Source organism: Acanthaster planci, linkage group LG01 (assembly GCF_054643075.1).
Source record: "Acanthaster planci isolate LZ-2023a linkage group LG01, COTS_SCS, whole genome shotgun sequence".
Classification (NCBI taxonomy): domain Eukaryota; kingdom Metazoa; phylum Echinodermata; class Asteroidea; order Valvatida; family Acanthasteridae; genus Acanthaster; species Acanthaster planci.
This window is the reverse complement of record NC_141777.1, coordinates 35,371,986-35,398,283: the sequence shown is the minus strand read 5'-3', so window position 1 is coordinate 35,398,283 and position 26,298 is coordinate 35,371,986. Positions and strand designations below refer to the sequence as shown.

General features: G+C 39.5%; 1 protein-coding gene across 2 annotated transcripts; it reads right to left on the bottom strand.

The window, feature by feature from the left end:
- Positions 1-1,027: 1,027 nt before the first annotated feature.
- Positions 1,028-25,642, bottom strand: LOC110979641 (carboxypeptidase B-like). Of its 2 annotated transcripts, none has more exons than XM_087132662.1 (10): positions 25,515-25,642; positions 15,587-15,668; positions 14,943-15,170; positions 11,696-11,806; positions 11,462-11,560; positions 11,036-11,152; positions 8,868-8,964; positions 5,113-5,333; positions 3,647-3,728; positions 1,028-2,584 (listed from the first exon to the last, which is right to left on the bottom strand). In XM_087132662.1, the coding sequence occupies exons 1-10, from the start codon at positions 25,571-25,573 to the stop codon at positions 2,397-2,399; spliced, it is 1,284 nt and encodes a 427-aa protein (XP_086988788.1). In that variant the 5' UTR covers positions 25,574-25,642; the 3' UTR covers positions 1,028-2,396. The 2 variants fall into 2 exon arrangements, with proteins under 2 accessions (XP_086988788.1, XP_086988793.1); XM_087132667.1 differs by lacking the exon at positions 25,515-25,642 and adding an exon at positions 24,605-24,689.
- Positions 25,643-26,298: the final 656 nt, after the last annotated feature.

Below are 26,298 nucleotides of genomic sequence, written 5' to 3'. Positions count from 1 at the left end.
ATCGGACGGAGATAACAACAATACGCACTAAGAGATTCTGGACAGACTGTTTGTGCAGGGTAAAAACCGTTTCTAGAACAGTGGAAATTGCTTGCAAGTTGTCGATAATTTGGATGCCTTCTGCTTAGGGCAGATTCCTCACCACCGATCATTTTCCCATTTTTGTTTAGACGGAAACCTGTATAATGTATCCACAGGGGATTCTGGTAGGGGGTGGGTGGGGATATATTCCCCCCCCCCATGATTTGAGGGGGCTATAGAACCAACCCCCCACTTTTTGTGGCGAGCAAAAAGAGGATTGTGAAGACTTAATAACTTACATTCTGTAATATTGTGCATGGATTTAATGTATGTACATAATACAGATGTGCATTTATCATAAACATCGCCCCCCATATAGTGTCTCATGTCAGTCCCCCCCACCATCCAATAAAAAGATCCCCCTAAATGCCCATCCCTAATTTCTGCCACAAATTTCTGCCACTGATTGTAGCAGAGCATATACTCTCTTTTTTCAGTTCTGGACACAAGTAAGTTCTGGCATGTATCCCAAAGGGAACTCTGTGGCACGTTGTGTATGGAAGTGTAGATGTTCCATAGAGCACTAACTAGGGTATATCCAAAATCCTATTTGGGGGAAGGGCCAAAAGTTTGGTAATTATTTCGTGTAGCCTCTCATTGCTTTTCATATGGGTAGGCTATATTTTAAAGTGCTTTTTACATGCCTTTGAAGGAAGGGAATTTAAATGGATTAAAAAATCACCTTTCTCTCCTGACGACAGACTGAGCACGCAGTCCGAAACGTTGAGCATACTCCCGGTTCTTTTCAGAACCACACATACTCATAAGAGAGATATATTCCTTCGCATGGTGCTACTGCAAGCCTTTCCACCTATTGCTGTCTTTCACCATGAAAAGCCTGAAATTTCACCATTCTCTTGTTACAAAACAGGCTCCTTTTCATGCACATAGCGCCCATTTCCCCCTTTCGATGACACAAACTGAATATACCAACCAAACGAAAAGCTTATTTGCATACTTGCCCATACAATGTTCTGTTTATTCTTAAGCTCAGATCGACATTCATTTAACGTCACTGCAGAGTTGAGTGAACATGTGTCATTCAATAACCGACACTGTGGTCTACAATCATATCTTCAGTTAATTCAGTTTCATTTGATTCTACAGTTAAATGTGCAAGGTGACATTGTTTAAGATAATTAAAATCAGAAAAGTGAATTCTGTTTGTTTTTGTTGTATGCAGCAAAAAAGTGAATAAAGTTAGTGATATACTGTCCGAGGGAAAACGTTTTTTTTTCGTCATTTTTGAATAAATTTGCCGAGAAGAATGGAGGCATCATGTCACCCTGTGAGTTCTTGTGCCCTGTTTTATAAACGCAGAACACTTTCACAATGAATTACATGTACCGTGAACATATTACCTGTCTTGACTATGTGCCCCTCTATTGACAGTTTTCATTTAAAAGTTTTCAAACATCTTACAGGTAAATTTGGAAGAAAAATGCAACAAGGCCTCCTGTTTAAAATAAAAGGGTTCGCTACATCGGCTTGCGCGGTCCAAGTCTAAATGTCAGCACTGAGTTTTTGTCAGAGTGCTTTTAGGTTTCTTCGTATTTACTCACAATACCCATTACCATTCCGTAAACCCGTAGGACACTTTCCCTTATTTTCTTTTGAGAATCTTTTCTTACTTTCTGTCACTTTCCTTTTGATGGATACTGTTTCACAAGATTCCTTCATAATTAGAAGGGTTTATTTAAAGGTTTTACATTCTTCTTTGTGACCGTCAATCATTTATGTGGAACGTCGCTATACCAAACACCGCTGTACCGAACATTCGACTGTACCGAACATCGTCCTTGGCACCCAATATTTTGTAAACAAAACTTACCGAACATTATGCATTTGCAAATGCGCCACAGCATGAATCAGATATCGATCCTGAGCGGTAGCTTCACGACTTGTAGAATAAACTAAATATCATTTAAATTCAAGATTTAATAAAAAACAAAAATAATTAACAGATACATTTCTAGAAACTTCAAACGTTAACGCAACGGCAAAACATCACGAAAACAGCGAATTATAGTTTCACAAGAGAGTGCACTTCAGTTAGACAAGAGAAGGCGCTATTTAATTAACATGGTAACGAAATGTTCGGCAGTTGATTTCGCTATACCTGACGACCGAGGTACTGAACATTTAGCGTGGACCCAGTCGTGTTCGTTATAGCGGCGTTCCATTGCATTAGTATTACAGTAGTGTTGCTTTCAAACTGTATCGTTTACTTTTTTTATTTAATAACATTTTCTCGATTATTTTATAATAATCTTTTCTTTACTGTCAGTTCCTGTTCCAACCCCTCTAAGTTATGCTTAAACCTCTCTCAGGACCTGTCGGAACAACTCTTTGAACCCAGCGTAGGTTTCTTCTCCACAAGGTTTGATCTGATTCTCAGGCAGCTCAAACCCATAATATCCTGTGTCCCGCATTTCCACAGTGTAGGAGTATTTGGCCCCTAAGATCTCGTATCCAAAGTCCTCACTCGCTCCAGCTGCCGGGTCTGTCGAACACAAATTTTGGGGATACAAAGTTGATTAACCTAAGCGCCCTAGCGATTCGATCAGCACTTTCCCTTAATTCTTCACAATCCTCCACTACCACACATTTGTGTGGTTTTAATTTTCAAGTTGCATCGAGTCCTGTGACAGAAAGTAGTGGCTTGTCTCTACCTTCCTCAATCCCTCAAAAACCTCATATCCTAGTGGATTTTGAAGGATTTGGGTGAATTAGAGTTAGTTACAAACTGAGGGAGTCTTATCTCGATGCCAGGGTTTTCATCAGTGAAAAGTAAAAAATATGACCTTGCCCTCAAGATAAGACTTGCCTTTTTAAACATTTTCAAAGAAATTAATGAAACAAATCATATAGGGTAACTGAGTAGGTGCTTATGAATGAATATGAAGATGAACAAAGAAATTGACTGGAAGGGAATGTGAACCCGCAGCTTCGGGAACCCCGTACCAGTGCTCTACCAAGTGAGCTACCCAGCCCAATGTTGGTGGCTCTTCCCATTTGTCAATATCTCTGTTCGGGCGACGCTAGCCAGAAACCATTAAACCTCAGTGAAACACCATGTGGCCAGGGATCACACCCCAATTACACGATATAACCTGGGAAGTGGTGATCAGGGAGCACTAAAAGAAGATACGACTTTTTGAACATAAATCATGAAAAAAATCATTTTCAAAGCAAAATAGAAATTTGTGTCTTCCTTTCAGTAGAATGACCTGGTTGCATGCATCAGTGTCAAACAGAGTTTAGACTGCAAACCCATCTTCGTCAGTTAAAATTGTTGCATCGTTCAGTTTCCCACCAGTTACACTTTGTTCTTTTTCATTGTAATTCTACATTCAGCGTGTTTAGTTCAAACTTTGCTTTAAAAAACCAATTCAGATTGAGATTGTTTGCGAAATGATAGGCAAGGCCAGTTAATTAACTGGCTTTAGTCTTTCCCAATTTTTGCACTTATTCTTTGCATTCCACCATGTTATGAATCAAACCAGTATAAGGGCAGAATTTCAAGATGCGTTTATCACTCGTTTTCGGAAGTACATGTACTTACACCAGTCTCCAGATGTCATTGTTTTGTATTTTTTGCCATGCACTGCTGTCAGTGCCTGTGTCGCAGCCTTGGCCACCCGTTCCTGTGAAGTGAAGCAGTAAAAAAATATTGCAAGTCCTCTGGCTGTGTTATTTGAATCACCCATGTCGGTCTATAAAAGACTTCAAAGATTTGGTCAGAGTGAGACTGTTCTGTTTGTTGTTCTGAGTACCATGAAATAACCAAAGCTTTATGGACAAGCAAATAAATTGTAATCAGTCTGCTATTATAATGAAAGGGCAAATTGATATGACCGAAATCGGAAGCCCCAGAAAAAATATCGGAATCCAATCTCCCGAAAGCTTGCTACAAGTAAATGCGTACAAAGGTGTACATCTGGGGCCTACAAATTTTCTGAGAAAGTAGCAGGTCTCGTCTGGATCGTAAAAGTACGTATTCTTAGTCCAAGTAAGTTTGACCCTACAAATAGCCTTTTTAAAAAAACATTTGGACATTTTTTTATGGCGATTTGTTGGGTCCAAGTAACTCGGACTAGTAGGTAGGCTTTAAATCCACCCACCCTCACAGAAGTCCGACGTGTGTGCTAATTATCGTTTATACCAAAGAGGAAGGGCACAGAAGGAGCAACTCTGGTACTTCAGAGTGTTCAATGATGGCCGCCGAATCGACCGAATAATAGAAAACATCCCAAAAATGCCTGATTACCGCCTGCATCTTAGTGGGACAAGCGGGGCGAGTAACATCTTAGCAATATTTGTAGTTTTTTGCTTGCAATTAAATACAAATTATTGCTGTGACCAGGAAATACGGAAAAATCCCTGATATTAGACCCACTTTTGCCATCTTTAATAATAGTTTTTAAAATTTGATACACTGTTCCATTCATTATCCATGCAAGGTTGGTCATTTTATTCTACTCCCTCCAATACATCAGTTTTCAAAGTCTTGGTACAAAATTGGCAAACACTGGCCAACAAAATGTTGACTTTTACTGGACAGCTAAGTTCATAAGTAACAAAATGCGGTATTTCAACACAGGGAGTGATCATGGAATCTCATAAAGTACGCTTTTGTGCAACTGCCATAATAAAAATGATTCAAATAAAACTAACGCAAGAAACTGCGCATGCATTAAATCTGATGTTGTCATGACAAATGAATGAATATTCAATTTCCCATACCTCAGTTCACAAAATTTTAAGGATGTAGATTACCAGCGACAATTGCGACGGTGATCATCGGGTACAAAGGGGTTTCATGGTTGTGAAACAAGATGCGCGCGTAGCAAGCGTTCGCTGCGCTCTATGGACATACATGTACCAGGTATGCCGGAAAGCGGTAATTGGCCAGATGTTACAGCCCGGGCAGTTGAGAATTCTCCTGTGTCGTTCCTCTATGGTTACACTCGATCCATACACCACTGAACCACCATCATGCAATCCCACCCTGTGCTTTGATATACCCACCAGGTCATCATGATCTCTGGTCCTATCATATTGACTGTAAGTGTAGCTGTAAGGATAGACCCAATACTGGCTGAAGCTGTGGACATCCACGTGGATCATAAAGGTCTGACTTTTCTTCAGGTTGAGCAGCCAGTCCGTGACCATTTTGAGTTCCTTCGCATGATATGCGTATTCTCCACTATAAACTTCACTGCAGGGGTTGCTAGAGGAACCAGACCCACCTTGGAAAGTTAACACAGTTATTGTTAATAACTAATAACTAATACATGTAATAACACTCCAAGTACTGGCTGGAAGTCCTTCCCAATTTATGAAGATTCTTTGGCATGGCTTGCGCTTTCAGCACATGTTTGACTTGAACAACTCTGAGCAACCTCTTCATTAATAACTCATAATTATGTACGCAAGCTTACAAATGGCTTTGGCGGCAAGAAGTGTGAGCGGTCCATTGAAAATGTACAGGGGTGCGACTTTGGTGATCATTTTCTCTCAGGTTTTCTGGCTTGGTTTAGTTTTTTCTTCAGAAAATTTCATTGAATCGTTTTTTAAATTAGTTTCTAATTTAAGTGGTATTTTTAGTGCTCTGTAAAAAGACTTCATAGTCGTTGTTTTTCCTGGGAGCTGTGCGCACGAGATCGCCGTTTCTTCGTATGGCCCCTCCCATCATAAGTAGTATATTTTACATTCTAGAGCCAACCTGTGCATTTGTCAAAAGACGTACAGATGTTCAATGTACATGTACATAGTACTACTGAAAGAAACGGTATGTCCAGTTTTTGTGTGTGGGGTTGTACAAGACAAAGTGCAGATTCCAAAGAGAAAGAAATCTGGTTCTTCAGATTTCCCAAGTGCAGAAAGCAGCGTACCAAATGGGTACAGTACCGGTACATGTACGATAAACATCAGTGCGTGTTTTAACAAATTTAATGCACAGGTTGGCTTCAAGAATATAGTTTATATAGTTACGATAAAAGAGATACTAAGAAACGGCGATCTCGTGCGCACAGCTCCCAGGTAATATTACGATTATGAATTCTTTTTACAGAGTTTTAAAAATTCCACTTAAATTTGAAACTAATAGCAAAACGATTTCATGAGATTTTCTGAAGAAAAACCGAACACAGCCAGAAAATATGAGAGAATAAGATCACCAAAGTCATACCCTGTACATTTTCAATCGGCCGCTCACACGCCAAGGCCATATTCTAAGGACCTTTAGGGACCTGTATCCCCACAAAAGGCTTAAAATCCACATACACACTCCCTGCCCCAAAAGGAACCCCCTTTTCAGAGAATATTTAAATCTTTCTCCCATACTGTTACTCTGTTAAGTTTTGGTGTAGAGACACACCCGCCACAAATGTATTGAACCATTTTTTGTAACTGTATAAGTTTGGTAGGAAAATCGAAATATTCCGTCAAGAAAAATCCTTTAACTGGGACGCAGAAATTGTTTAAATGACGTACAGTCTTTGAATGCAACTGCAAGAATAACTCAAACTACTTGTATTTGAAAATTGTACATGTACCTATCAATGTACTGAATAATAAAATGCATGTACAACTAGGCCTAAATGGAAATACCACTTTCCCTATCCTGTTCGTGAATGACTTTGTCATACACACGGACGTGCCACGATTTGCAGGCTCCTATCGGACGATCGCTTAAGTTGCGCGTTAACCGGTTCCATGGTTCCATGTAAACGGCGATCAGCGCACGTCTCTCTATCACGTATGTTCGGTCCCCATAGACTGTGCGTGCGTTTTGTTTGTGAATTCGCGCATGCGCAATAGCAACATATTGTCGTCAGCCTGAAAACTGATAGTCTAGCAGACGACACATATGGGTGAGGGATGTGTCTTTCCATTTCCCTTGAAGACCTCGTGTGTGAATAAATTGCCAAGAATCTATCAAATGGTGATATATAATAGCTTCTGAAACAAATCAAAGTGGAAAAACGTCAATATTACGACAAAGGATAATTATGAAAAATTATCGTTTTTTAGCTAATTTTGTGTCAAATTTTCATAATTTTGCCGGGTTTACCTTGAAATAAGTTTGATGCCACATAAAAGACTAGAAACTCTTTTTTTACTTCGGATCTATTTTTATCATTTTCCGTGTTTTTCAACTTACTTAAGTGCCCAATTTTCACACTCTTGTCGAATTCCCCTCGGGTCATCGGTGATACTGTCTGGAAGCCTGATGAATCGTTTGTATCCATCAGTTCATTTCTTCAAGATCGAGAGCCATTTGTCTGAAATGCGGTTCGTTTTTCATGCAGATTCAAATATCCGCACTGAGTCCGACATGACCGGACAGCGGTCAAAAATGAGATGTCACGATTTGGGGCATGGTATACACGTACACGCACCCACACCTGGGGACGAGTGCGTTTCGATACGAGTTGACTTTACTGTATTGCACTAATACGTACAACGACGTCAAATTGCCCGACTAAAAGGCCCAATCAAAAACTTTCCGTTCTCATCCCTACGGTTTCCTTCTTGCATTATACTTTCTCATTAGAGCGTTCATGATATTCCTCACTATTCGAAAATGAATTTAAAGCAGTCCTTAAAACTTACCTGTTCCATTAATTGCTTTTAATTGTTGTTTCTTGTGAAGCGCATCAAGACTTTGGTGTGATGCGCTATATAAAAACTGTGTTATTAATATTATTATTATTATTATCACAAGTAGAGAAATGTCAGGGAAAACTCAGCAAAACTGAAAAAACTCCCCTCTAAAATGTTGGCTTCACTTCCAACTTCCGACTCTGTTACTTTGGAGGTACGTAGATAAGACGGGCAAAAATTTGGCCGAAAAAGGATTTTTTTAAATTTTACGTGCAAGTTATCAAAAGGGACTTTGAATGTTGAAATACTAATCGGTATTTAAAAAAGGTGCAAACAACTTTTTCTGAGCTTGATGTTGATCGACCTGTCCGAGTCAAGAGCCATTTTACTGGCTTCTGGCTACAGTGGCATTCAGTACGCATGCGCACGAACTAAGCGAGGGGCATGAACATACGTGCTATTTGAAGTGCATTGGGCGTGGTTTAAACTGAATTGCCGTCACACCCACGAGCCGGGTACTCGGATAGACCTCTTTCCTGTGATGTCACAATCGTGCTGGGCTGCGATGTAGATGTTGTGACGGTAATGAGTGAATAGTGTTGTAATGGTAATCTACTTATTCAAGATAAATTAGTCAAGCATGCAGAGTTCGCTCGTGCGCTTGTACGTGGTTGAAGCTGCCCGTAGGAATATAATGCGATCACTGTAGCCAAGGCAGTCCGCACTGGTGGTGTTGTTTACATTTAGCGCAATCCAGTCACGTGGGTGAAAAAGGTCTATACGTCTATATCCAGAAAAATGAGACGGAGGGCTACCCCCAACATATCCAATCACTTCACATACTCTACACTATTGTTAATACCAAACACCCCCCTCCGCACTAGACGTCCGAAAAGAATTCGTCAGATTACAGTGAAACAATGACCAACACGGGGGGGGGGGTTCTCTCCGTCTCTATCTTGCTTCATGTGTATATTTCTCATGGGGCAGATGTGTAGGGAAATCTATCGGTTAAATTTGTACAAAAATTTCCATCCACACGAAACGGGGGTCAGCGTTTGTAAATAAAGCAAGGCTAATACATCTTGCCTCAAACTCATTCGCCCAAAACAGTTCTCTTGGATTTGTTCACAAATGACCGTTCGGCCTCTTTTTCAATCAGGAAATAAGATTACCCCATTCGTGGCCGTAGTTTCTGTTCATGTCGATTCCTTTACAGAAGGAAAAGGAGGTTGATTGTCGATTCTTACGCCACATACGATCGTTGGGTGACTACAGGAAAAGATATTTCAAGTATTTCTGTAAGTATACTTGCATGTGTTATAAACTACTTTGGTTCTTCATTCAGTGATAAATAAGGATGTCTGCAAGATTAATGATTTACGGAAGCTTAAAGTGATCATCGGCCTTTCCACGCTTCCAAGATGTACGCTCACATATATTATCTTGGAAAGACGGTATGGGGAGATCTTTTTGACGTCTTTCACTGATGTCATTTCTCAGAAAGACGTTTTTCCCCGATGTCATTTCTAGGAAAGACATCTTTCCGTGATATTCTATCTAAGAAAGACATCTGTCAGTGATACTGTATCTGGGAATGACGTCTTTTTGTTATATTCTACTGCAGAAAGACGTCTTTCCTGTGATATCATATCTGGAACAGATGTTTTCCCCGATCATACTATATGGGAATCACGTCCGAAATATCAGAACACACAAAATATCTTGGAAACATAAAAACGCAGATGGTCACTTTAAGCATCCGTACTAATTACTTTCGAAAGCCCGAGAAATATCAAGACAATTTAACTGTAAGTCTAAAATGTCTTTATACCATTATTGTTTAAAACAGCCTGCAAAATTAAAGTTTCTAGGCCTTATTATTTTTTGGCGTCTTAGTACACTTTGGATAAACTGGACAAGTTGTTTTAAAATGGAAAGACCGTGGACGTATTTTCTTTCAAATCTGATCGTATTTATTTTTTTTGTAAAAATCAATTTTTCAGAATTTGTTTCAAATTGTATGCAACTGGGTTCATATATTACATTGGTTTAACCCATCCCCTTTAATTTGTCTGTGCACAGTAGAAGGAGTAGTAGAAGGAACTTCTGATTGGCTGTGACAAGCAAAATGAGGTTAGTCGAAGAAATGTAAGTGAATAATTAACACATCAATAGAGTAATGTTGTCAAATCAGTTTTTAGTTATCAGGTTATATCCGTGAACTTTATTTGTTTGTATTTTGTTCAAAAAAATTATGATCTCCATCCGCGGAAAGAAGTGTCCCAACGATGTCCGACATAGCCTGCCTCAAAATCCACAGTAAAGTGATCGAGTGTGCATGCGCTAACTCTCAACTAAGTGGTGCACAAGGGCATGGGATGGGAGTGAACATACGTGAATACTACAAGCTCTCTGAAGTCCCGTGAGATTGTCGGTTACGGTGTCGATGGCAAGAGTTACAAGATTCTAGAGCAGCGGTAGATATACATTGTATTTGGTGAGCGTTTTGTGTATATTTTTTAGATGGAGCAGGAGTGTTTTTCAGACTTGGAGCGATGATCAGGAGATATAGAAGAGACAAGAAAATTAATCCTACATTTCATGTCTAGCTGTAAGTTTGCTTTATTGGTGTTTTTGTCAAGTCTGTGCATTGCTACGAAGCTGTTTTAGGAACAAAAATAATAATTCAGTTCTCAGTTCTGAGTTAAAATTTCAGTTGCTCGTATATACGAGAATAAATGTACCATGGAGGTAAAGAAGCCTCCGTGGACGTATGTACAACTTGTAATTCTGTACAACTTTGGAATTTTACCTCAGAAGTGGGAGTGGAGGAAAATTTCTCACAATGTTTCTACTGCAGCTTTGTACAATGCGTTAGCTTTCACTACGTCTCCACTTACAAAACCCATAGAAGCGTGCCGAAGTGTCGTCATTTGGAAGTGGGAGGTGTAGCGCAAATGTTTATGCCTTTAATTGTGCTCGTGACGTGCTTACGTATAGTTACTGTTCAGTAAATTTATGTGCTTTCCTGTAAGAGACGGGAAATAACCATTTTGGAGGAATATCATTCTTTTATCAGACCATGTGGGGAGCAAGGGCTAAGCCAAGAGTAATTTGTGCTAATGGCCCATTGGATTTATCGTATACGGGCAATTCACAATAGTGCGCCTCCAAGAGTTCGCAATGCGTTGGCCAATCCCTATGCGCAAAATCTGTCGACCCTTTCCAAACGCGCATTGGGTCGACAGATTTCGCGCACTGTGATAGGTCAATGAGTTGCAAACTCTTGGAGGCGCACTTTTGTGAAATGTCCGAATTACTGAAAAAAAATCAGACTTACTGACTCTGGACGAGTGTAGTGGTAACCGTCAACGTTGAGTACAGGGATAACGTACCAGTCGAACTTGTTGAAAAACTGGGTGGCTACGCTGTCCCCACTCTTGAAGGCTGCAACGAACTGGCGATTAAAATAAGGCATCAGAAGGGTGGAATTTGCTCAGGGACTGAATGGAATCGGGAACATCCTGATGCAACGCGCATTTAGGGTTGGGTGCATGTGCATTCTTTTGTAGGGCACTGCATCGAGTTTGCTAGGTTACTCTCAGTATATAGGGGAACTTCAGAAATTCCTTCGTAATATAGTTAAAGCAATTGCTTTGGGGAAACTTTCAAAAATATGCCGGTCAGCTTTGGATCTTGGAAAAGGGGAATGTTATGTGGGCATTACTGGTAAGATAGCAAACTTTACAGGACATTATTTTCTGACCTTTTGGACGAGGTTGATGACAGTGGCAGGCGAGACCCATTCTCTAGCATGTATGCCCCCTTGGGTGTAAGCCCCAAACTGGCCGCTCCCTGTAAAAATCTGTAAGAAGAAACTTACTGTTCAATGCGTGACAGAATCTGGACCCTGAACTTTGGTTAGAGAAGCCTAACATGCAGGACGATACCAAGTAGACTCAAAGCCATACAGTCATACTTTATGATGTCCTTTTCTCACCTTCAATGCCTTGAGTGGACGTCCCTCAACTGAATAGCCCAGATGCATTTCCTTGATTGTAAGAGAACTTGAGGACTCGGCTTGGCTAAAGGCTTTCATCCAGTCCAAGATCTAAAAAACGAACGATAATTGAGAAAGAAGTTCAGAGACGCACCGACCGGACAAACAGTGGACGAGTGCCTCTTTGTCAGTGGTGTAAATTTGTGCCAGAAATTGGAGGTGAAGGGGATGAGAAAAGGCAGGGGATGATTGCCTGGACATGAAAATTGAAAAGGGGGGGGCACCATATGACTCTAAAAAGAGGTCATTGTTCAGGATATTGATGTACATCTGTAACATTTTCAGAAAGGCATATTTATGGCTTCAAATTTTTCCTCCATTTGGGGTGGTATTGAATGCATTTTAGTCGTTAAAGTCTAAAAAAGAATCCTTCAAAATCTGCTTCTATTTTTTGCTCACCACAAAAAGTTAGGGTGTGATTCAGTGGCCCATCCCCCCTCAAAACGTGAGGGGGGGGTATATTCTCCATCCCTCGGATTTACACACATGCTCTTTGTGTTGTTTTATATTAGATGTTGAAAGACTCCAACATTTATTCCTAGTCTCTATTTTTTAAAATTCTTATTATCTACCATTAAAAGGCAACGTAAAATCTGTGGAGTCTTTGCAGAACTGATCATTTGATACAACAAAAAAAAATCCGTAAAAGTTATTGCAGAAGTCAGAAATATTGAAGTGGCCCGACTGACATAACACATCAATACAAGCTTTTATATTACGAAGCAGAATTAGAGTAAAAAAGATCGGAACATGTTTTCCGAGAAATGTTATGCTTTTTTTTAAAATCGATTTTTTTTGTTATCAAGTGTTTTTTTAAAACAGACCGTACTTTGAATTCTTGAATTCATTTTCCAAAACCGAATGAAATCTTTCGTACCTAATAATATCTTTTTTGGATAAAATTTTTTGGACGAAATATGTTTTCAAGATTCGAGTATTTTTTTCATACCTAACATGTTTTGAAGATTTGAATGAAATTTTTCAAACCTAACGTTTTCCAGATTCGAATGCATTTTCCCCGACAATAAACAGCCGAAGGTTTCAAGTTTCGCACCGCATTTCATCCAAATTCAGAAAGCATCCGAATTTCGAAAGCATCCGACTTTAAAAAGCATCCAAATATTGAGAAAGCATCCGAATTGAGAAAGCATCTTCTTGACGGTGTTTGGCCCGATGGTACCCGAAGTTCCGAATCTTTTTCGATGATTCGGCTGTGTTCGGTATGCGCATGTGCAGTCAAACTATAGAATTATTCCCGCTCCCTTAAACAATCGAGTCAGTGCTATAAGCCCCAAATATCGAATTAAGTCAAGCGACTACATAAATACATTGACGGCACGGATGTTTTGCTGGTCGTAGATCTGGACTCGCAATGCCCTTAATCAGCTTATAGAAATTATTGAATCCACTAGCGGCCATTTTACCAAGCTTGCCCGGCAATGCCCGCGTTTGTTCTCCCTGGCGTCAATAGAAGCGAGCCAACCCGCGCATTTGTATCCGGCTTGGTAAAATGGCCGCTGGTTGGCTTCTCTTTCATACCAAGACGTTGCAAGTCCACTTTTTTTTTTATATATGTCCGTCGTCTGGACGCCCGTGAGTGCGAGCCACAGCGCGCCGGGCCACGTATGTTCATGCCCCTCGCTTAGTTTGTGCGCATGCGTACTGAATGCCACTGTAGCCAGAAGCCAGTTGACTCGGACAGGTGGACCCCAAAAGTAATCGATCAACATCAAGCTCAGAAAAAGTTGTTTGCCCCTTATTTCCATACCGATTAGTATTTCAACACTCAAAGTCCCTTTTGATAACTTGCACACGATAAAAATCCTTTTCGGCCAAATTTTCGCCCGTCTTTCTTACATGCCTCAAAAGTAACAGAGTCAGAAGTTGGAAGTGAACCAACATGTTAGAGGGGATTTTTTTCAGTTTTGCCGACTGGGAGTTTTCCCTGACATTTCTTTACTTGTGAATAATGAGGAATATCATGAACTCTCAAATGCGAAAGTATCATGTAAGAAGGAAACGGTATGGATGAGAACGGGAAGTTTTTGTTTGTGCCTGATAATCGGGCAACTTGACGTGATTGTACGCATTCAACTCGTAACCAAACGCACTCGTATCCAGGTCTGCGTAGGTACGAGCATGCACCATGCCCGAAATCCGGACATCTCATTTTTGACCGCTGCCAAACTCGTGTGGAAATTTGAATCCGCATGAAAAACGAAATGCATTTCAGACAAATGGCTCTCGATCTTGAAAAAATTAACTGATAGATACAAGTCTTCCAGACAGTATCACCGGTGATCTGAGGGGAATTCGACAAAAGTGTGAAAATTGGACACAAAGCCAGATAAAAATACAATAGATTTTCATAATTGTACTTAGTCGAAAAATTGACATTTTCCACTTTCTTTGATTTTTTTATCGGCGATTTTTTTGCACCATTTGACACACTCTTGGCAATTTATTCATACACAAGGTCTTCAATGGAAATGACAATACAATCCCCCACATGGGTCACCAAGATATACGTCGTCTGCTGGAATAATTTTTCAGGCCGAAAACCATTATGTCACTATTGCACAGGCGCGAATACACAAACTGAATGAGTGCACAGTCTATGGGGGCTGAACATACGTGCAGGGACGTCGTATGTAGTCGCTTGACTTAATTCGAAACATGGGGCTTATAGCACTGACTGCCCCATTGTTTAAGGGAGCGGGAATAAATCTATAGTTCGACTGCGCATGCGCATACCGAACACCGTCAAAACTTGAAACCTTCGGCTGTTTATTGTCGGGGAAAATGCATTCGAATCTGGAAAACGTTAGGTCTGTCAAATTTCATTCGGATTTCGAAAACATGTTAGGTATGAAAAAATTTACTCGAATCTTAAAAACATATTAAGTCCAAAAATTTTATTCGTATCTTAAAAACATGTTGGGTCAAAAAAGTTTATTCGAATCTTAAAAACATGTTAGGTCTGTAAAATTTCATAAAATTCGAAGTACGGTCTGTTTTAAAAACATTACATTAAAAAAAAAATCGATTTGTAAAAAAGCATTACATTTCTCGGAAACATGTTCCGATCTTTTGACTCTAATTCTGCTTCGTATTATACCATTTTTAGAACATGGCTTGTACATACTGACATTTAGTCGAGTTAAATTTGATCCTACGGGGGGCCTACCTCTTGCATGCTGTGGTATACATTGTAATCGAAACTTGCTAAGGTTGTGGCCTTCTCACGTGAGGTGATAGCTTTCGTCTCTTCGTCAATGAGGGGTTGAAGGTTGTCAATGTATACCCCAAACTCAATCTGCAACTCTTCCAAAGCTTCCTTGAGGTTGTCCACGTGCACGGGAGGCACCATCACTTGACTGGGTTCGCCGACGGAACCGGTCTTCCAGAAATCAAGCTGTATGTTTGCAGTGGTAGAAACAAAACCATTAAATTGCTACTATAAGAATTCTGCATCGGTTGGGTTTAACCCGGGACCGAATGAAGTGTTTCGTAAGCTGGGCCCCATCGGCTAAAGTGGTCGCAGGCTTTACACCCTGTTTGGTCCTAGTTTATTCTGTGTATATCACATACACTAATTTTTTTCTCAAAATTAGGATTTATTAATTATTATTAATCTGTGCTGTTTTCAAAAGAGAATACACACTGAACTGATGTTTCGTCAGGACTGGTGCGAAGTCAACACCACGTCTTGCTCAGAGTGTGGCATACGTGTTTGTCATCGTATCAACTACGCATCTTTAGAGCAAAACCACTGCAGTAAGCCCTCCAAGTCAAGAATGCTCCTTTAAGACACTACTTCGATATACATACGTTGTCAAAGAATTCGTGGTCCAAATCCATCATCTGTTGAAACTGAATTCTTGATTTGGGTGTGATTTCAAATACTTGATACCTGCAAAGGTGGAAAGGTTGAGAATATTATTGAAGCAAACTGTAAAAGCTCTCTTTCAGAAAATGCATACCCTATGCTGTATTAAAGACCCAGATATTTCATAATTTTCCCCCTTTATGTTATGCTTTTAATCAGTGAAGTAGTATCTAATGCGATAACGCTCACCAAAAATTATTTTGTTTTTTTAATAGTTTTGCCGTATATTCCACTGAAGTACGTACCTTAGCCTTTTTGAAGAAAGGTAGAGTGATAATAATTGAAAAAATGTTAACGAAAAAACTTTGCTTTTCAAAAACAAATTTATCTCTTTAGAGAGAAACCTTTTACATCATTTTGTAGCTTGTTAGACACTCTTTTAGCTGATACAAATTTGCTTTCGAAAAATACTGAGTAGGGTGCAGAAATTCCCGTTTACTATTTACAGTAAACTATGAAAAGTACCAAACAAGAAAAATACACATCGACATAGATGCAGTTTTACAATCACTATAAACGGCTAGGGCAAAAATGTCTAGCTTATTCATAAATTGGTTGACTAATTAATTAGCTACAAATATATGCCAGCGGAAAAGTCGCGCATTTAATCATTGTGCCAAAAAATAAAAATCAACTTTCTAGGCTGTCGTCAGCCAGGAATTGACGTTGTTTGGAGAACAATGAACAGCACCATCTATTGTTGAGATATGTAGCTTATATCGTATGTGACGGCTGCCAATGACCGTCGGGCCCAGCGCTCAGCGCTCATTGTCATCGCATTCGCTAGAAGGCCATCGACTTCGTTGTAACTTAGTGTGCAAAGGTTAGTCGTAATTTGAGGGTTTTAACACAGCTTAGGTGGAATTTAAGCTGAGAGGTAGTTGAAGGAAATATAGGTTTTTGTCAGGGGTAATGTCATTTGTCAATTCCAACGAACGCTGGAGGGTTTAGAGATATTTTTTGTACCAGTTATGTTGTAAACGAGCCAAATATTTCTTTCTAACATTTCGAACTGCTCGTGCTTATTTCGAACTCAGTCTTGTGTCATGGCTTGAAATAGTGGATAACAGAGTTTTTCCAACCGCCTAGCGATTAGCCAAATAGGGTATTTGATTTGGAACTCGGCTCGTCAATTGTAAGATATTTCAACACATTTTGTGTGGTTTTTATTAACATAGAAATGTTGATTAAAACTGTTGACAAAGACTTCTGAGAATTAAATAATACTGAAAATTGAAATTGTGGTTTTTGGTGGAGCTACAGGTACCTCCATGGACAGAAACATGGTCTACTTTCAACCTGAACTGGAAGATAACTGAAAAATACTTGAAAGGAAAATGGGTTGAACAAAAGAGCCCAATTTCATTGAGATCGCCAGCAAGATACATATATAATCCGATACCCTGACCTCAATGGTTCAGAACGCACTGAGGAAACAGTCGCCTAACGAATATTGCTTCTCTCGGAAGAACTGAAAAACATAACTGAAAAACATACCTGAATGGGAAAGAGAGGTCACTGGAAAAGGCAACTTGTTCGATTTTCCAAATTATTACATACTTTAATAGCAAAATGCTTAGCGAAAGAGGGACCCATACAGAGTGACGAACCTGGTTTATTGAAATAATACCTCTGAAAGAAAAAAATCAGAGTCTTTAAAAAAATTCAAGAATTTCAAAGAATATTAAGTGAAACGAAGTAACACGATTTCTTTTCTTCATTTGCCCCTCCTTTCCCGTTGTGTTGCAATGACATACAAATCCATAATGATCTCAGTTCCAAACTAAGGTGATGTCTCTTTAAAATGATCACACTGAGAAATTTTTGAAAACTACGGTAGCTATTGCCTGTTCGTACTCTTTCCAGAAATTCTAAATAATTGTCAATAGAGGGCGCCATCATTCGTGGAGAACAATAAGGCCAAATAAAGTCTCCGGTTTCTGGTCAAAGCGAGCGTCGCCGTAGACCTGCACGTTGGCCAAATTTTGTTATTTAGCATGAAACGATTTTGCCAAAAGCCGCCAAACGTACTTGATCGGCAGGAATTCTGCTACCGCCTAATTTTAACTTGTTTTTGATGGGTGGGGTTGAGTAATATGTACGGTGAAGGAATCCTCCTAGGCTTCCATACATTTCAGTCGGGCACTCTTATCAGATGATGTCATTCTTGTCGGAATCAGTTGGCTGCGCCTTGATATAGTGCATGATTCTATGGGAACTGGCCGTAGATGCTGCCAAATATTCGGTGTAATTTCCGGCCTAGCCAATTGATTCAGACCTGGGCACACGTCTGTGAACCAGACAAACGAAGTGGTCTTACGTCCTGCTTACGTATACAAATTAAAAACGCTTTTAATAATTTATATAAACATTTAATCAACAAACCGTGAGGGGCAAGTCTGTTTCAGTATCAGTGAGGCATGTAGTGGCGATGGACATCGCATTATGACAATCATACATGTAATAACTCATGCACTGTCACTTGCCAAGAACAAAGTAGATTAGAGTGAGAGGAGATTTTATTTTCTAAGCTGAATTCCCATCCCCAAATATTTTATATTTTATTTTATTATGTTTTTTATGAGCTAAAACAGAAAACAATGTGCACAGTATATCATTTACCTCATGAGAATTTTATTTTCATTTTGATTGTGGAGCTGAAATATCTTCAATTATTTTTCATAGGCTATTTGACGTGCAACCGTAATTCCTCTAAGCTAAAGCAGAAAACAATGTGCACAGAATGCCATATACAGCTACCTCATGAGAATTTCATTTAAAACCGGAAACTGGAGCAGAACATTCATTTTTCACATTTATTTTTTTCCATGGTTGTGCTGCTGTATTTTAACAAGCTCAATATTGTCAAGAATAGAAGCCTCTTGTTTGAGTGAGATAACCGAAACCATTGCCTCTCGTCATATTTTATGGTCGTTTTATTCATTCAAAGTTGTTAATTCGCACTTCTTATAGTAACAAGGCCATACTTCTAAAGTATATGTGCATGTGCATCACTTCTAAGGGAAAAAAAAGGAGAGAAAAAAAACACCCGCGTCACCGCACCACTTTTGGACCAAGCCCATGACCAGAAACCAGAGTCTTTTGGGGGGCCTAATAATGCACTTTTGCCAATGCGTCCATTGCAAAAATGTCTTTCTGTAGCCAAATTGAAAACCCATGGGGACTCTAAATAAGTTCTAAAGACTTGCTAATTGATATGAGTGAATACAATTTGATGGTATACATGTATTCACTGATTTCTGGGTCAGGTAGGGTTTTAAAGCACTGTGGCATACGCAAAACGATTCTTAGCATACCATACACAGGAAGTGTGTCTAATTTGCCCTCATGCAGTGCCAGCCAAGTTTTCGTAGTTAAGGTGAAAGTCTCTTTTTCCTTTACAAGTCAACAGATTAAACTCTTTTTCAACGAGATTCCGAAGCCACCCCCACCTCCCATCCTGCCAGTGCGGATAATTGTCACAACTGTAAATGCGATGTCTCGGAAGGCCGCGGATAGAGGATAAATACGTGCTTGGCCGATCTTAAACGTGGAGAATGGACGCGACTAATGCCCGAGCCGCACTGCCAAGCACATAATTTATTCCCAGTCATAAATACCTTTTTATTCAGAGAGTCAAAATAAGTCAACATATGATGGTTTTCCAATGATTTTGTTCTAAATTGTTACTTTCCTTTTCACACTGACTCCTGAGCAATCAGACTCGATCTCGTATCTATGTGCCAGCGCGTGATTTTTACGCAGCGGAAATTATCACTTCTCGGCAGGCATTAATGTTAATACACGGTCAAGTTGCACGTTGTTGAATTAAGGGAGACGGTCTGAAGTACAGTATTTATGAATAATAGTATGATGATACATAAATTTATCAGAAAGGTATACAGTGTTTGTTTGGAATTCGAAAGCACTGCTTAAAATTAGAAGTTTGATTTTAGTCTAGAGTGTGACATCCCTGTTGTACCCTTTACAGTCATATTTGACTTTACCAAGAAATTTGGAAGAAGCAGTGGCGTAGCTAGGATTTTACCAGTTGTGGGGCACGGGAGTCTGCATCTTATGGGAGCACCAGCTTCCAGGGGTGTGTTTTTTTGAGGGAAAGCTTTTGTTAGCCTCGGTCAATATCCATTCATCTGTTTTTAGTGGGGGGTGGACCTGGGGGTATCGGGAATTTATTTATTTATTTTTTTCTGGGATTCTAATTTATTGTTCACTGTGTCTTTTTAAACATCCATGCTAACAATTTATAAAATAAGAAATACAGATTTAAATTCCAATAATATTAAACACCTGCTAACCTTGGCCAAATATGACGAATTGGTCCCATTTATAGTGAAATTGGGAGCTAGTTCCAGTTCCATAGATCATGAATTTTTCCATCCAATAATAATTCTTCACATCCTTTTTAAGACTGAAAGTGAGGGTCGTTTTTCGTTCATTTTCATTTTACACATTATATTGAATTTACAGATCAACAATATTAATTTAACCACTTTCCTATTACGTTTAACATTGATGTTGCCAAACAAAAAGACGTTATTATCCATTGCAATAGACGGATTGGTCTTCTCTTTCATCCATAGAAATACCGAGGACCAGAAAGAGATGGATAAGTGTCTCCTCCTCCTCGTTACAGAATGTACAAAGATTGGTATCTGTCTTACCAATCTTAGACAAAAATAAATTAGTTCCCAGGATCCGGTGTATTAATCTAAATTGGAACCAAAGTAGTTTAGTGTCAACTGTACAAGTATATGGAATATTGAAAATTAAAGACCATTTCGAAAGATCAAAATCTATATTCAGTTTAACATTCCACTTATATATCAATTTTCTTTGCACATGTTTAAAACGCACTAAAACATTACAGATCCCTTGTGATCCTTTCTGGTCCTTTAAAAGCACTTCGAAGTTGAACGGCAAAAATGGGAAGTAAATAACTGAACTTTCCGACATGAATTCTCTAAAGGACAACTTAATTGCTCTCAACTCTCCAAAATAATCTAAAAAGTTGGTGTTGACACCAAATACATTCTTAAACTCATCTAGAGAAAGAAAAGCGCCATTCTCATTTATTAAATCACCAATAAACTTAACACCTTTACTCAACCAATGTTTATAATAAAAACATCTGCCATTAATCTTAATTTTACCATGAACCAAAGAGAAAACGTCAATACCTTCGCTTTCTTTGTAGGCAAATGGGCCCAAGTAAAGTTAGACCATGCTGTAAACACATCGAACCAAAATGCATTACGAACTCTCCAGGCACCAATCAATTTAATTGAACCACCTTCCAATAAGGACAATCGGGAAATATAAAAAATACAATTGCACAAAGTAGACCAACCTGAGGACTGAGCTTTGAGGAGTCTACGTAATCAGGTAACTTTCAGAGCTTCTAAATAAACCCGAACATCAACCATTCGCAACCCATCCTGACCATAATCTTGTATAATTTGGTTGCTGGCCACTTGGTCGTGTCCTTTCCAAATAAGATTAAAAACCAGACTATTTAACTCCTTAATCATATCACAGGGAGGATCGGGAAGGGTTAACACAAGGTTAATAAGTTTTGACATGAGTAATGATTTAGGCCTAACTAAAGCAATTCTGCCCAACACTGTTAAATGTCTCTTTGACCAATTAAAAATCTGGCCACGTAAGGTCGGGATAATCCTATTGTAATTCAGCGAAATCATAGTGTTAAGATCAGTGGAGAAGTCTATACCAAGAATTCTAAAAGGTTGCGTAGCCGAGACCCAGTTCACGTTGATCCCTTCACTAAGCTTCTCCTCACTATCTTTCATAGATCCAATCCAAATTGCATGCGTCTTCTCGATTTTAACCTTTAAACCAGACATATCAGGAAATTGGTCAAGAATTCTGAAGGCAGCCTGCATTGACTTCGCTGAGCCATTCAAGAACAAAACCGTGTTGTCAGCATTCTGGGATAATCGAAATTCCATTCCCTCAACCGCAATGCCTTGAGGATCTTTATCAATGCATACCATCATGATAAAATTTCTGCACACATAAGGAACAGATAAAGGCTTAAGCCGTCCGGACGCGTCCCCCTGCCTACAACCTCTTCCAATTTGAAACGACTGAGAAAGGAACCCATTAACCAGAACTGAAGAAGAGGCTTGGTTATAAAGTAGCTTGATCCACTTTTTCACAGAAGGGCCTTAATTAAACGTGTCTAGAACTTTAATAATGAAATTATGTGATATGGAATCAAATGCTTTTTCAAAATCAATAGACAGAAATAGACCAGGAATAATATTAGATTCACTGACACTCAACAAGTCATATATTAATTATATATAACGGTTTGCCCGTACCCAACGTATATTAATAAGCACTGTATGCTCAGTGCTTGTCCGAGAGCTTGCGAAAAAACCTCACAAGCTTACTCTCGGGTGGGACTCGAACCCACGACCTCCTGCTTACTAGTACAGATGTCTTAACCACTCGACCACTGAGCTTGCTGGGGTCGGCTGGCCGGTCCGAGTCAAATGAAGCAGCGGGTACCGCAAACTATTTTCAAGATGTATTTTGCGTTGGGAAGATGTTGTATATAATTAACATCTTCCCAACGCAAAATACATCTTGAAAAAAGTCATATATTAATCGAATATTTTCCCCAATAAAACGATCTGCCATAAACCCCTTCTGTCTTTCATGAATAATACACTTAAGACAACATTTAAGTCTCTCTACAATGCAGGCAGAAGCAATTTTGTACAAGGTAAGAGAAATGGGGCGCCAATTTTTCAAATACTGTCGAGGCTTGTCCCCTTTTGGCAAAAGAGTGATTATACCGTATCTCTGAGTAACAGAGAAATGACCAGAGACATAACCCCTGTTTAATGAGCGTAGTAAGTACCACGGCAAGTCTGAAGTGAAATGATCATAAAATTCATATTAACTAAAACCATCAGACCCCGGAGACTTTCCTTTCTTCGCGTTTTTTAATACATGAACAAGTTCGTCATGAGATAAAGGCCCCTCAATGCTTTTTCGTACACAGTCGGAAAGAATACTCCTACCAGCCGCTGCGAAAAGTGACTTGAGGTCAACGTTATCGTCAATAATCCGAGTTTATGATAAAAGCTCCTAGCCTCTTGTAGGATGTCTTTGGAACTACTAAGTCTACAATTGGCTTCATTAATAATACAGTTAATAGATTTATTCACACAGTTACGCCTTTCTGAATTTAAAAAATACTTTGAAGGTTTTTCACCATCCTCCATCCAACGGGATTTGGATCTTATTAAAATACCTTTCATTTTAGCTTTGCGAAGGTCAACAAGGTCTGCTCGTTGAACATTTAAAAGATCAACTGAATCAAGATCACCCTCAGAAATTTATCAGACAAAATATTTTTCTCCCTCTCAAGCAAAACCTCCGCTTTCCTAGTTTCTTTTTTCTTCCAAGAGGCAAAAGAAATAGTTTTTGATCTTATTTTCATCAATAACATTTCGAAGAAAATTTGATCATCAATAACAAAATGGATATCTCGTGGATGCATATTTCTAAGATTAAAACGTAAATATAGAGACACGGCATATTCTTCCACCAAGTCCCAAATAGTATCCTTAACTACATCAACATAATTTTTATCCGTCAATAACGAATTATTAAACTTCCAGTAACCTTGACCATGTTTAATATCACTGAGGTCAAATTTAATGTCACTAAGAGAGTGATCAGTTGTGATGAAATTTAGAAAAAATCCAATCTAGATTGCTTCAAAGTTTGGTGTTGTCTCCAATTATATCTACGAGAATCCGGGTTGTGTGCTCTCCAGACATCAAGTAAATCAAAATCATTACACATATTTAGAACTCTGTTTCCCGCCGGAGAATTATTCAGGTTGACATAGTTCACACAATCAAGAGATTCATTTAGGACCGAATTCCAGTCCCCACACAGAATAGAGTGAGTGTTATCCAAATCATGCAAAATCGTGCACAAATTATCGCAAAAACTGGGATCATCGTTATTTGGTCCATACAAGTTGACCAATGTGATTTTGTAATCACTGGTTTCTAGATCCATAATTAACAAATAACCATTTTCATCCTTTTTGACCCACTTGGCTTTATATTCCACATTATTATTAAAAAGGATAACCACTCCTCTGGAGTTGCTCCTGAATGAGCTGAAGAAACAGTTGAAACCCCATTCAATCTCCACAAACTGTTCCATGTCCTTGGTAAAATGCACATCTTGTAAACAATAAACCGAATATTGTTTGTTCCTAAGAAAATGAAAGACGTCTCTTCTTTTAGCAAGGTTACCCAGCCCACGACAATTCATCGAGGCTATTGAAAACTGAGTATTTTCCGTTGAAACAATTTTTGCATAGTGATGCGAAGAAAATCATTTCGTTTCCACATATGGTCTTAAAGAAACAAACAAACTTGAAAAGCAAGACCAAACTAAGGATACCTAAAACGAATGTAACACAGTGGCCCAAAGGATACAATAAAGAACTCGGTAGATGAAGAATTCGGTAAATGACTTTTTAAAATGAATCCCGCCCTCCCATAGAACCATACCCTTTGCATTCCACAAAACAACCTTCCGTCAAGAAAAGAGAGAAAAAATAGAAGCATTCCCTCTTCAACCCCTAAAACAAATCCTTTGGTCGACAGATAGCCCGCTGTGGAATAGATTACTGGAAGGAAACATGATTTCGACACACAAGAGCTCTTTTCCAAATCAAACAGGAACATAAAGATCGCCCCCAAATACAGAATAAACACCCTAAACACACTCAATATCTGTCACAAAATGTGCGTGGAATTACCCCACAAAAAGGATCACAGTTCCGTTGTATTTCATTTCAAGAAGTGCAAGACTTCACCACTACTTGATCGCAATTTTCCAGCAAAAAACCTCAGTTTTGTACCTTTATCATAGAGTGACTTTACCTCCGATTTCCACTTTTTTGTTCTCCTGCCAGTCTTGCAGTGTGAGGTCATCGAGGATAAAGAGCTGTGATCCCTGCAAAGCCCGTCGCCATTCCCTCATCCAGCTTGACCGCTATGGGCTGGGTGGCCGTTCTTGTCCCGTCCGTCTCGGTGGGCGCGCTCGATTCGCGTGAGGCTGGAGTCCCAGCCAAACTTCGTAAAGAAGATATTTAAAATCTTCTCCGCACAGTTTTCATTCTCTGACCTGGCCATTCCCACCACACGGAAGTTGTTACGTCTTGCGAACCGCTCTTGCTTGTTAATTTCTTCCCCTGCTTGGACAATCGAGCTTTCACATCAGAAAGTTCCTTTTCGAGGGAACTTACCGACTTCTCAAGGCATGTTTTAACTGTCTCTAAATTGGCGATTCTCTCACTGTTAAACTCGATTGATTCTGCCAGTCTAGCCTCAAAAGGCTGCTGACCCTCTACCAGCTTGGAAAGGGTAGACCTGACGAAGATCTCAAACTTCTTATGACTTAGATCAGTGTCTTCTCCAGCGCTATCACTCTCCTCGTCTGTCGGGGCTGCTGGGTGCTGGATGGCGGGACCCGTAACACGGCCACCTGGTCTCTTCCCTCCTCGTTGTTCCGGCAGCATGGCTGACGACTTTTCCATGCAAGGAACAGACAGTTTACGGTTGGGCAATTACACACAATTAATAATAGCGAACGCAGAGCTCTTGTTGTGCACGTCCTTTCTTCACGGCGTCATCGCTCGAACTCTATTGGGAATTTATGGGGGGCACGTGCCCCACCGTTGCTACACCATTGGGAAGAAGTCTTATATTATGTAGTTCACCTTGTGTTATCTTATTGAAACACCAATAAAACCTTAAGCCGTAATGTCCTATAATCTATGAGGAAACTTACCCATCGTAGCTCTTGCTGTGCGCGACAGCGATGAGCATTAGTAGGAATAGCGACTTCATGGCGTCTTGCTAACCAGGAACGGCTCACAGTTCCAGAAGCTGACTGGCATGGACCTCTGTAAGTGCCTCTTTTTAACAAATAAAGATTCCCTAGTCGCGGATGTGCCACGTAAGTGTCACAGACTGGAACGAACATTATCAAGATGCATGTGCTATAGTTCTCAAGCGAATCAGAGATAAATCAAGATCATAAGGAAGGGGAGTTATCTAATCTATTTTCCCTGTGCAAAGTACAAATGTATTAAGCATGGCTCTATTTTGTGTAATGTACAGAACCATAAAGTGTGTCAAGCAGATGTAGCAGTAAATGTTGCTACTGTACCGTAACATGGGGTAATTTCGGTCAGTAACCACGAGAGGGTTTGAAAACTTCTGACTTTATACAGTTTACCTTAAACTGAATCCTCTTAATACACGTAAACTCCTCCAGGTTACCTGTTCTATACTAATAAGAGTCTGGTGATACACTTGAAAAGTTTAAATCAAAATGCACCAGCACAAATCTCTTGTATACACTCGTAGAAAAATCAACCATAATCTGTTACATGGGATACGAATGCCGACTTACACAACTCTGTCCTCCCTTCCTCTAATGATAAAAACATGTTATCAAAATATAAGATTATACAATACAAAACTTTCACCCTTTTGGCCTTTAACAATCATAATGGTCCCTGAAACAAGAAACAGTCGTAATAAGAACAGACACAAAGCGTATAAAAATG

What these genes read in the sequence shown, in the direction of transcription:
- LOC110979641 (XM_087132662.1), bottom strand. Translation starts at nt 25,573, where the DNA reads ATGAAGTCGCTATTCCTACTAATGCTCATCGCTGTCGCGCACAGCAAG. An exon ending in AAACTACGGCCACGAATGGG is followed by an intron (nt 5,334 to 8,867) that starts GTAATCTTATTT and finishes TAACTTTCCAAG; the next exon opens with GTGGGTCTGGTTCCTCTAGC. An exon ending in AATGACATCTGGAGACTGGT is followed by an intron (nt 2,585 to 3,646) that starts GTAAGTACATGT and finishes TGTGTTCGACAG; the next exon opens with ACCCGGCAGCTGGAGCGAGT.